General features: G+C 45.2%; 1 protein-coding gene across 1 annotated transcript in view; it reads right to left on the bottom strand.

Annotated features, from left to right (window-relative positions):
• Nucleotides 1-12235, bottom strand: part of eif2b3 (eukaryotic translation initiation factor 2B, subunit 3 gamma) — a 34336-nt gene extending 22101 nt beyond the window's left edge. Inside the window, exons 1-5 of the mRNA XM_027030261.2 lie at nt 11982-12235; nt 10063-10219; nt 6612-6768; nt 3177-3336; nt 2724-2833 (exon numbers count right to left, since the gene is read on the bottom strand). Of these exons, the coding sequence (XP_026886062.2) occupies nt 2724-2833; nt 3177-3224 (158 nt within the window). The 5' untranslated portion in view covers nt 3225-3336; nt 6612-6768; nt 10063-10219; nt 11982-12235. The remainder of the gene's footprint in view (nt 1-2723; nt 2834-3176; nt 3337-6611; nt 6769-10062; nt 10220-11981) is intronic.
• Nucleotides 12236-12538: the final 303 nt, after the last annotated feature.

Raw genomic sequence — 12538 nt, 5'->3', positions numbered from 1 at the left:
GGATGAGTAATATTGGAGAAAGGGCTCGGGCTCTCTACAGCCAACTCCGTCTGGACACACAGACCTCTGCTACTGCACAAACGTGGCAGTACATAGAGCTGCTGCGCTAAGTGAGAAAGGCTCTCGGTGGCGAAATACTCGCTGCCTGGTTCTGACTTGTTCAGGGTGTTTCCACGCTCAGTACTGGTCGGTAGATGCTTCTTGGAATAGTTCATTAGATAGAATAGTTAATTAGTTAGAATAGGTAATTAGTTTGAATTAGTTCGTTAAGTGGCACATTGTCTGAGGTGTGTAGTCCAGTGTGGTTTCACAGTTCCGTTACGGTGTGAATTGAGGGTAGAGCTTACTCTGATATGTCCAGTTCAAAATTTGAGTTTTCTGTCTTGGATATATTCTCTACTTGGTAATAAAGATCCTGTGCTGCAAAGTTGGTCTTCTTGCTCTGACCCAAGTGTTCTGTATTCGTTACTGATTTCCGTGTCCGTTCTGCTTCCTCACTGTGGCGTTCTAGCAAAGTTCTCCTTTGATGTGAGTGCTGCCAAGACATCATCTTTTCCTTTCTCCACAAGACCTCAGGAACTCAACAGAGAACTCTTGGATAACTCCAACTGACCAAGCACACAGCCTCGAGGTAACTCTGGAGAACAAGATTTCGTCATCTTCTGGTGGTACCTTGACTTGGTCATGGGGGTTCCTCCTCTACAAGATCAGGAAAACCCATCCATTTCTCTCCACGGAGGACATTCAGGTGCTCGACCTCTTGACATCCCAAGATTGAACCACTGCAACTTGTCCCTGGATGGCCTTGCCCTCTGTTCTACGACTCATCCACAATACAGCTGCATGACTCGTTTCAAATCGCTCGACTTTCTCCCACCTCCCTGCGCCCCCTCCACTGGCTCCTCACATCAGATTTAAACCACTGACACTCGTCTACCAAGACAAAACTGGACCAGCTCCCAGGTACCTAAAGCACTAATCACCTGTTCTGTTACACGCTCCCTTTGAGCCTCTAATACTAAGCCTGAACCACCATCCTTCCAGACACAAAGACACGCGGGTGGCCAAATGAACTTGCCTACAGCCGAGACACTGTGTTCAGATGAACACTGAAGACTCTTCACTGAGAAAAAGAGAAAAAAATTAAAAAATCATCTTTACTGTCTTCTTACCAGTTTTAGCCAAGATAATTTTACTTAATAAAATTAGAATACCATTTGTTCATACCTTATTTACTTTTGGATACAGTTTATCAATTGTTAGATTTTGCCTACTTCTTAATACTTCATTTTTGTAAAAAATTAATTTTAAATATCAAATTTTAATTTTAAATTAAATTTAAATATCATAGTATTGACAATCTTTTAAATACAGCCTTAATCCTTTCCCTGCGTGGTGTCCACACTTTTATATGCTAGCATGGGCATTTCTTACACTTCTGTAAGTCCACCAAATGACATAAAACGTAAGTGTAAGTGTAAATGCGTCTTCCGCTGGTGTAAAGTACGGATGGAGGGTGAACCTGTGACTGGCTTTGACACACACAGCAAATCCGGAAGGAATTAGTAGGGCAGGACAATTAAACAAACGTTACCATGGGATACGATCATTACTAGCCAATTATCAAGACAATTTAACTATGTTTAGTCCACAAGCCAGCGCACGGGTGGATAAGGATGACTGGGTATATTCGAGGGATGTGCGATATGACGATGTGTTATTATCATGATACACTGTGGTATCGTCAGTGCCTCCACAAACACTGGCCAATTGCAGGTTTCCTAAAAGGAAAATTACAGGGAGTCGTAAACGGGAAACAATGGGGTCATGAACTAATTAAAACCACACAGACTAAGTAGTGGCAGACTGGGTACTACTCCATTAGAAGACTTACTCAACCAAATCACTAGTAAAATTTAACTTGCATTAAAAAAAACTTTTACTGTCTACTTTCCTGATTTATTCAGGATAGTATTCTTGTATTTAGTAAAAATATTTTATTCGTATTTTATTTACTTTACAATATAGATCAATTGTTATTTTTTTCCTTAAATTAATTAACTTCTGAAATAGTTTATTTTATTTATTAATAATAATAATAATAATCAATAATAATAAAGTAAATGATGAATTTTAAATGTCATAACATTCAATCTTTTAAACACAGCAATAATCTTCTTGCTGTATTGTGTCCAATTTATCAGCATGCTTCAGAAAAACAAATAATGCGACAGATACTCGCATATGACTGAGAGAAAAGCAAAACTCATAATTACTGTTAAATAGATATTCCATTGATTTTGAAGCTAATCTCCATCTACTCCATCAGTACCCTACGGTTAGTTACTACGCACAATCATTTTCCAGTGTTTTCCAGTACTGATTCCAGTCTAACGGCATGTTTTTAGAGTCAAACTAGTGTCTGCGGTAACTGGCCATGTGCACCTGATGCAGGACAAGACCAAATATTTGTTTAACCGCATTCTAAAGGACTAATATCTATCTTAACATAAAAGGACAAACAGTGGTGAAAAAACACTTATTACCAGTTGACATGACTTGATGTTTTCAAACCCACTGCATTCACAACGATAAATATCAGCACTGTGATATTTAGTCTAAATATATAGTGTTACCATCTTCTTAATCGTATTGTATCTGAATCACTCTTCCTTATCTATAATGCCTGGACAGAATGAAACCGAAGCAGAGCAGGAACTTACTTGCGCATTACGTACTTCTGATGACGAGGCCTTCTTCCAGGTCGGCTTCGTTGGCCATGAACAGGAGCCGCTTCCCGTGCGGTCCACTCCCACAAAGTCCCGCTGCTCACCTGTCCCAAGCCAAAACATCGATCTGTCGGCACACGCTCACAATACACGGCAGCAGGCAGGCATGTCCTGGGTCCCGTTCGTGAGCGGACAGGCAGTGCTCATTTACAGAGGTGGAAATGGGCTTCACACATGCCAACCATCCAACCCAAAGCGCTGGGTTAACTGTCAGGCTTGGGGTGTGTGTGTGTGTGTGTGTGTATATGTGTGTGTGTGTGTGTATATGTGTGTGTGTGTGTGTGTGAGTGTGTGTGTACATGTGTGTGTGTGTGTGTGAGAGAGTGAGTGAGTGTGTGAGTAAGTGTGTGTGTGTGTGTGTGTGTTTGTGGGGGGGGGGGTAAATACCTCCTTTCTTCTTGCCCTTCTGCCCGGGGACAGTCTCTGTGAACTCATGTGCTTTGCTCATCAGCATGGCCAGCATGGCGTTGTGCGCGCGGAACAAGTCCACAACCTCGTGGAGCGCAACGTCCGTGATCAGGTCACAGCTCACCACCAGGAGGTCCGTCTGCCACGGGTGGAGAGAAGGTGTGGTAGGGTGGGTAGAAGCAGAGCTAGTGATGACAATACCACATAATCCGCTTACTCATTCTCACAAAGCTGAAAGAAAGTGAAACACCACTCACAATAATAATATGCCAAAATATTGTATATTGTGAAAGGTCGTAAAAGATTAACATTAGGAGAACGACATACAAAGAATCTGCAGTATGTACAGATCTGTTGGTCCAATACTGCGCACATCAAACTGGGTGGTCTCTGTTTTGATCTGTCAGTAGGGTGTGGGATTTATTCTGACACTGAGGATATATCTGTCCTATCTACCCCATCTGCCCTCGTCAGTGTGTTGTACGCTATAGAGTAGCACTACACCAGCCACACCTGCGCCGTGCTCCCGAAAGTCTCTTCGGCGTAAGAACAACCCCTGCCCCTCATGTATTTCCCTTGACAACAGTCACAACAGAAGCAGGACTCACAACAGGACAACAAGCAGCAGGAACAACAGGAAGATAACTTCACCTCCATAAACACTGCACACGGGCCAGCCAGCGCGCGCGTGTCGTGTGTGTACACACGTGCGTGAGCAAGTCCAGAAGAACAGGGAGAAGCCAGTGATAAATCTCACACGCTGCTGCCATTGTTTCTGTCTGCTTACCGTCTGGTCTGTTCATCCCAGAGCTGTGATTAAATAAATGTGTGTGTGTGAGAGTGTGTGTGTGAGTGTGTGTGAGAGTGTGTGTGTGTGTGTGTGTGTGTGTGTGTATGAGAGAGCTGCGTGTCTCGCTGAGTAATAAGGGTGCACACACACACACACACACACACACACACTCTCACACACACACACTCACACACACACACACTCACACACACACACACTCACACACACACACACACACTCACACACACACACACACTCCAGTCTATCAACGATTAACTCTTCTCATACTGCAGGCCCATGCTGCCATTTCCTTCACGGGGCCCGGTTTGGATGGCTGAGCCCGCCATTAGCCGTGCCCCCCACCCTGACTGTGAAGGGGGCGTGGGGGTGCTGCCTGGGGTGACCCAGCCGGGTCACGGGGCTCCAAGTGCCGCGGGCGAGCGTGGAGTCAGCTGTTGGATGACATCGATGCCATTGGTGCGACCTTTCAGCAGCTTGGAGACGTATGTGCAGCTAACAGAGCAGACTGTGTGTGTGCTGTGTGTGGTGTGGGGTGTGTCAGGCCACCCACTCACTGCTGAGGTTCTGCCTGACTGAATAACCTCAGGCTCTGAGAGAGTGCCAGGTGAGACCACCCAAGAGGGGAGGAGAGGGAGGAAGAGAGGGGGAGGGGAGTGTCTCACACATGTAGGAGGGCAGGAAGAAAAGAAGACGGCCATATCACACTTGTCTGCCAAAGGCAGGCTTGATTGCGCCTAACTCCTTCAAAACACATTCACACAGTGTTACATCAGCAAAGATACAAGAAGTAAGGAAGTAAGTTATTACTTTACCCAGGTTATTAGGCTCCATAATGTACATACATTTTAAAGGTGTCATTTGGCTATACAACAAAACATAAAATTAAATTACAGACATTCTGCCCAGGTTTAGACTAAATATCTGAAAACGAAAGGCCACAAGGTCGCAAACAAAGCTAGTGGAGAGCGGTTTCTGTGGGAGAGATGGGTACGCACATTCTGAAAACCTACTGGCCCATTGCTGACGAGACCTGGCAGAACGCTACATAGCACAAGATTACTGCGTCTCTGCGCAAACACTGACTTAATGCATCAGCACGCAGCCGACCATGGCCTAGCGAGGGAGTGCCTGTCACGCGCCGCCATTCTGTGTGTGCTGTTTGCTGAGGGTGGCAGGCCACCAGCCTGTTTGCGCCGTACAATAAACCGGGATTTGAAGCCCCTGTTGGCAGCTGCTGTCTCTCAGCACACGGCGCTCTGGAGCTCTGGGTTTTTAATCTCTCGTTTTCTCTCCAGGATTAGAAACGAACGCATCTGTGTTGGGGCTAGCGTGCTCTGGCAGGCCCTCTTCCGGAACGTTCTCTTTCCAGTGCACTGGGGGTTTATTATGGCGGAGGTTAATCTCCTGTGATGTGCTTTTGACACGTGTTTTTTACCATCCCTCACTCTGACGTTCACATTTCCACAGAAGCCTTACACACTGGCAAGTGAGATGGATGTGTGTATACACACACACACACACACACACACACACACACACGCTGTGAATAATAAGTATTTCTGACCTCAGGTCAGCAAAAGCAGAACAAAAAAGTCACTGCCTGCTGTACAAAAGACAAAAGGCATCGGGTCTTCCAGATGGCAAACGCGTGCTCTAACCGCCAGCCCAACGCGATGATCACAGAGCAAACAGACGTGACGACGCCCTCCAGCGGCCTGATATCTCACAACACCCACCTGGATGTTGCCTGTGTCCATGCCCACATGCCCCACGGCTGCCTGCGAAGTCTCGCGTATGCCAGCCTGGGTGGAGCGGCCGTTTCTGGCTACTGGGCTGTGCACGGTTTTCAGGAGGTAAAATGAGGCAGCATGCAGGGGCGGAGTCAACAGGGTACAGGGGGCGGAGTCAGCATGGTACAGGGGTGGACTCAAAGCATACAGGGACAGAGTCGCAGCATACGCAGGTGGAGTCTGCAGCAAGCCTCAACACCCACCACTCATTCAACCTCACTGGCCACATCAGGGCAACATGCTGCCACAAACCTCGCCCACGTGGGAGTCAAGTGAGGTCCACACTCACTCACCCACCTGCACTGAGGTATCATGCACACCCACCCAGATGTGCACACACACAAAAGTGTACTCTTTATTCAAATAGTTACTCCTCCCTTTTTCAAAGCCCAAATCTGAAAACAAAGACTGGGAGCATTAAAAGTTTTATCTCGGCTGTTTTAGTGAGTTGACGTGCAAACTCACCAAGCCTGGTGTGTCACTGGACCACTTAGTACTGAAGCTCTCACTTCCAACAAAGGCAAACACAATTTTTTAATTCTGAAATTGCAACACCTTGACAGGTTCAATCCAAATCAAACATAATGGGACATCAGACTGAACTGAAAATATTTTTAGAGGACGTGAGATCAAAAGGTCAGATCAACTGTCATATAATGACCTCATTACTCCACTTATGTGGATAAAATCCCCTAATTCTGGGAATCAGGGATTATGTTACCATTCTGACTTCTCCAAGCGTGAGCCTGGGGGATGAGAGTGTGGGTGTTACTCAGGGCTCAGTGCTGTGCCTTTGCACAAACTCAAACTCACCTTGATCTTCTGCTGGATGTGGCGCAAGGCATCAGCTGTGCCCATGTCGGCATCTTCCTGAACGCACACCACGTCCATCTTCATCTTCACGTCAGCTTCAGACGCTGCTCTGTGCTCAAGGCCTTCTGGACATCCTTCGTGGTCACCACTATCACCTCTGAAACGGGACATACATCAGCATTTCACTACTCCAAAGAAGTGCAGTAACAGCCCAAACGTTCAGAAGCAACAATAACGATGTAAATATGGAACAAATAGACATTTTCCAAGAGATAACAGACAGTAATATGTTTATTGACACAAACAAATGATTACAACTAACTGACTTATTCAACATTTGAGCAAGGTGTGTTCCTGGTATATCAAGGCAAGTTCTTCTAGAAGTAATTTTGAACCGGTAAGATGTTCTAGTCCTCTTCAGCAGTTCATCCCTCAGGAATCAGAAACTTGTGAGAGGTCTGGTGACTATTTTCCCTAGAACACCTTGCGGGTTCTTTCCCGTCTAAACAGTTTTAAAGTACGTCTCGGACTGTCTCTCTGTTGAACAATTCTTTCCAGTTATTCTCAGGCCTGTAAGAGTCCTGTAGGTTTTCACCTTTTGTGGGAATAAATTATTAGCAAATGGCCACAGTGAGTGGCGTGAAGGGATGAACCACAGATCTGATTAAATGCCTTGTAAATCACAGGACTACAGTAGTTTAATTAAGACTGTTATTCTATGTTCCCACCGCTCTGGTCCTAAGAAGCAACCTTTGAAAAGTGTCCAACATTCCTCGTTCTAGCTGGGCAACTGATAAACCTGCTCCTTCATCGAGCGCCACCCTGACATAAAGGCTGAGAGGGTAGGGTTTGGAGGAAACAAAACGTCTGCTATTTTAAGTTTAAAACACCAAATGAACATTTTGAAACATTACATCACAGACTATTAGGCAAACCCTAATCAAAATGTGTCTCACACTTTCAAGAGAGTCTTTGTGAATCATTTGCCAAAAGCCCTCAACTTAGGCCAAATGTTGGGGGGAGGGGCTCTCTGAGAATCCTGCTTAAGTATATAAGTGTTTTCTCACAACACTGTTTACACACTGTAGTTTGATCTAGGACTTGTAAAAGCTAATTGTAGGGTCTTGCTGGCTCACTTGTGGGTCTTTAACGTTGTGTACCGTGCCACACACAGAGGTACACTCTGCACTGCAGGGCATGCCGAAGGCCAGAATCACAAACGCCATACCAATGGCATTAGACAATAACATTTATCATCAATCCCATAAAACTCATTCCCTGAGTATGTATGTCTTACTTAGCTTTTAAAAGCTACTTCCAGAGGGGGAATCTGAAGAAAGCAGTAGAGACTTCTACTACAGTCCTGGATCTTAGTGAGAATGGCAGGATGTTCACAATTAGTTCACTCAAATTAGGGACAAATTCTTAAACTCTCTGCCATGTCACACCGCATTTATCATGACGGTAGAAGCAGGAATAGCTAATGAGTCTCCAGGGTGAGGAGAAGGGAGGGGCTAGAGAAGCAGAAATGGCAGTGGTGGCAATCTAGGGGGCGGGGCTAGAGAAACACTGATGATGACAGTATGGGGGAGGAGCTAGAGAGACAGTGATGATGGCAGTATGGGGGAGGGGCTAGAGAAGCAGAAATGGTATTGATGCAGTCTAGTGGGCAGGACTAGAGAAACTGATGATGACAGTATGGGGGAGGAGCTAGAGAGACAGTGATGATGGCAGTATGGGGAGGGTCTAGAGAAGCAGAAATGGTATTGATGCCGTCTAGTGGGCGGGGCTAGAGAAACTGATGATGACAGTATGGGGAGGGTCTAGAGAGACAGTGATGATGGCAGTATGGGGGAGGGGCTAGAGAAACAGTGATGATGGCAGTATGGGGGAGGGGCTAGAGAAGCAGAAATGGTATTGATGCAGTCTAGTGGGCGGGGCTAGAGAAACAGTGATGATGACAGTATGGGGAGGGGCTAGAGAAACAGTGATGGCAGTCTAGTGGGCGGGGCTACAGAAACAGTGATGATGGCAGTATGGGGAGGGGCTAGAGACAGTGATGATGGCAGTATGGGGGAGGGGCTAGAGAGACAGTGATGATGGAAGTATGGGGGAGGGGCTAGAGAAGCAGAAATGGTATTGATGCAGTCTAGTGGGCAGGGCTAGAGAAACAGTGATGATAGTATGGGGGAGGGGCTAGAGAAGCAGAAATGGTATTGATGCCATCTAGTGGGCGGGGCTAGAGAAACAGTGATGATGACAGTATGGGGGAGGGGCTAGAAAAGTAGAGATGGCAGCGATGATTGCAATCTAAGGGGAGGGGGGCTTGGAAAGCAGATGTCAGTGATGTCCAGTAGCAGAACTCTAGGTGCCATTAAATTGATCAAAGGTACATGAAGCCCAGTGCTCACCTCTGAAGGGCATATAGTCTCTAAACATCCTCTGTCAAACTCAAAACAGGTTTAACCTTACAGACCATTTATTTCATAGAGTGACACTGTTCTTTAAACTTTTCTGCTGTACCTACAGATTCTCACCACACCCCATCCATTAAATTAAAGCCTGGTTATGTCATTTATATAGTGACAATGTGACTTTATGTGCTCCCAGGGTCCAGACGGAACATCAACCCAGAAGAGAAATAATACAGTAATTTATACAAATTAGCCACTGAACACAGTTCCTGGCCTATCCACCTCAATATTTGGGACATTAGCTATGGCCCTGCTGCAGAATGAGCACTGAAGTACAGTCAGTTCACGTGAAGAGGCTCGCTCTCGCTCTCGCGCTCTCTCTCTCTCTCTCTCTCTCTCTCTCTGCTGCTCACGTGAAGAGGCTCGTTCTCTCTCTGCTGATCACGTGAAGAGGCTCTCCCTCTCTCTGCTGCTCACGTGAAGAGGCTCTCCCTCTCTCTGCAGCTCACGTGAAGAGGCTCAGTCACTCTGTCTGCAGCTCACATGAAGAGTCTCTCTCTCTCTCTCATCCACAGCTTTCCATTTTCACTTTGCTTCATGTATGCACCAGAATGCAAAATAAAGTATGCATTACAAGAATGATTTCTGATCAAACTGTAGGTAAGGCCTTAGATATTTCTAGTGACCTGTAGACTTTTATAGCCATTTGTGCTTTATTTGTGGGATACTATAGCCAAATTACTCCAAATGCAGCTCATACAATATCAGTATTATGATTAATCAATCATAATCAATAAACAGAAGACTTTTTGTTGCACTTGCTATGTGACAAGCATGTTAAAGCTATGAAGAAGACCTTGACCTCAAAAGTGCATTCAGAAGCCCCGAGAGAAGCACAGCAACATGTCAACATGATGAACAAATTCTATGGAAAAAGCGACTCACACAGGAGATTGATGATGTGTTTAATGCAACATTCGGCACGATGATGTCACATAATGTAGCATATCCGTAATGGTTCACTGCTGAGTATGTACCTTCGAAGCCTGCCCTCTCCAGCAGGTTGAGTGGATACCAGATCAGCGGCCTGTTCCCCACGGGAAGCAAAGGTTTAGCGGTGTTGTACGTGAGGTCCATCATTCTGGATCCTCCACCAGCCGCCATCACCACCGCCTGCAACTCCATCCTTCACGTCTACCCAGAAGAGAAGCAAACACCAAACTTTCAATGCTGCCGCTGTACTGCAAAACTGCTGAATTCCCGCCATCTAGACAAGAGGTATTCCCATCTCAGTCCTTCAGGTTTTCCACCCTCCCTTTTTCTGGGAGTCAGGTGTGATGACACAGGGGACAATCAGTTACTTTAATCATTTATTCAATTACAAGGGATTACAAAATCCAGGACTGGATCTGGATACCAGCGATCTAGACAGACGCTTGAGAACAGAGCTTGCGAGTCTGTTGAATCAATCAGACCTGCATGTGTCTTCAGAAAGAAGGAAAATTACACAATTTGGCAATATGCATTTTTCTCACCTTTATGGTTAAAGACCTCAAGCTAGACATGTGTTGTACCACACCAGCTATGAGACTGGTGTCTTATTCATGACTTCTCACAACAGAAAACTGAAAAGCCAGCTTTGCCCTTTTGCTGCACATGTGACATGAAAAGCCTTTGGTACATTCTGCAAAAAAAATACTTTTTGCTAAAAAGCAGATGATGAAATGAATCAGTGTGTTCCTGGGGTGTTTGTTTTTGGCAAACGTGGCCACGTAAAGAGAACAAAAGGCAGGTTACATTTGCCTATAGCAGGTGTGAAAACTTTACTGGGTCACTCAAATGTCAGTTTCCCCTGATTAATCATTCTCTTGTCTGCAAACAGTGTGACGGGGAAATCCTACACGACCCCCACTGAAGCACACGACCACAAACTGTAGGCCTATTTGGCGATATGTCAAATGAATGATCATCATGAACTTTACACGGGAATAACAACATGGATTATAGGATAAAGGCACATTATGCTGCCATTAGTCGATGTAATGAGCACCAGTGCTAAATTTACATGAACCATTCACATAATAGGTCTTTTTAACCAAAATGACTATCATTCTGTAAAGAAATCCTGGTTTTAGGCTCTACTGTCCAAAACTTACTTGACCCAGCACAGCCAGATGACAACGTGCACAACTTTGCCAAATGTGCCGTGTGGCCATGTGTTTTTGTTGGGGTGGGGGTGAGGGGGCAGCAGTTGGGGGTTGTTGTACTGGGGCAGCCCAACCAAACAACCGATTTCATATGCAGAAAGGATCCTAACTAGGCTAATTCCGTTTACCTTTTTCCCAAGCCTATTTTGCCAATCAGCTTTGTTGGTCTCTTATAGATTTTCACCTTTGCCATAAACAGTACGCTGCTAATTTTGTGCATAACTTTGCCTCACACGTGTCATAGTTAAACATCACCACGCCACTAGATGTGCTGGGTGAGGCGCGGGTTACAGGGCAGCCCACACTCCTGTGTTTAGGGATCAGACACTCTGCCTGGTGCAGGCCCAAGAAGGGGAATCTGTCCTGAATGGCCATCGGCATCAGGTCATAACATTTGGAAAGACTTTAATAATAAAGCAAATGGACAGACGGCAGATAGGTCAGTGAATCTAGGATCAACTGAAATACATTCTTGCCCGCTTTGCACACGTTCGCGCATTAAAAACGCCCCAAATGATCGTAGTGCTTGACAAACCCTCGTCTTTGGTCTGCTGTGGCTCAGTAAGTCCGAAGCTGGTCAGTAATGACGCGACAGATGCTGCAGCAGGGCAAGCTCAGCTTAGCCAGCAAAGCATTCCTGTTAACCGTTAATTACTTACATCTTATGTAAAGCGTTCAATAAATGCAGCGCAACTAGAGGCTGTAAAAGCAGAATGTAAGTTAGAGAGTTATGAAGGCAGAAAACGTACCTCTTTGGAGTGTCAGTTCAGCTAGCTAGCTAGCAGCGTTTGGTGGCGGGCTCTGAGCTAACGTTGAGACCTAAACAACAGCGATAACCGACTACAGGGTGTCCGGGTAAAGGATTTAGAGAAAGCTCTACGAATGTCTGAGACTGTACACGAACTTTAAAAGGTGTGTTTCAATATGACAGCATCTCGCTAGCTAGCTAGCTAGCTAACGTGATAACATTCGCGCGTTACTTCCAAACGCCGTGTAGGGAAACGTGAACCAATAACTTTAGTTCCTAGGTGGGTAAAAATAAACGTTCCTACGTTTCATGACTCATTTTGGTGCAGTGTTGGACAGCTATAATAAGACGTACAACAGTAGTAGTAGTAGTAATAATAATAATAACAACAATAAATAAATATATAAATAAATGGTAGTAGTATTAGTAAAATAGATGAGTTTACGTCTTTATTAATGCAAATTAACTGAGTCATAATAAGTCTGGATGACTGTCCATAAAACCCATAAATTAGTACCAAACAATGGCTACATTTGACATACGTTTGTGATGTTTGCG

The sequence above is a fragment of the Electrophorus electricus genome, chromosome 18 (assembly GCF_013358815.1).
Source record: "Electrophorus electricus isolate fEleEle1 chromosome 18, fEleEle1.pri, whole genome shotgun sequence".
In the NCBI taxonomy this organism is placed as follows: Eukaryota; Metazoa; Chordata; class Actinopteri; order Gymnotiformes; family Gymnotidae; genus Electrophorus; species Electrophorus electricus.
The sequence above is the reverse complement of the archived record's forward strand: the minus strand, read 5'-3'. Positions and strand labels throughout refer to the sequence as shown.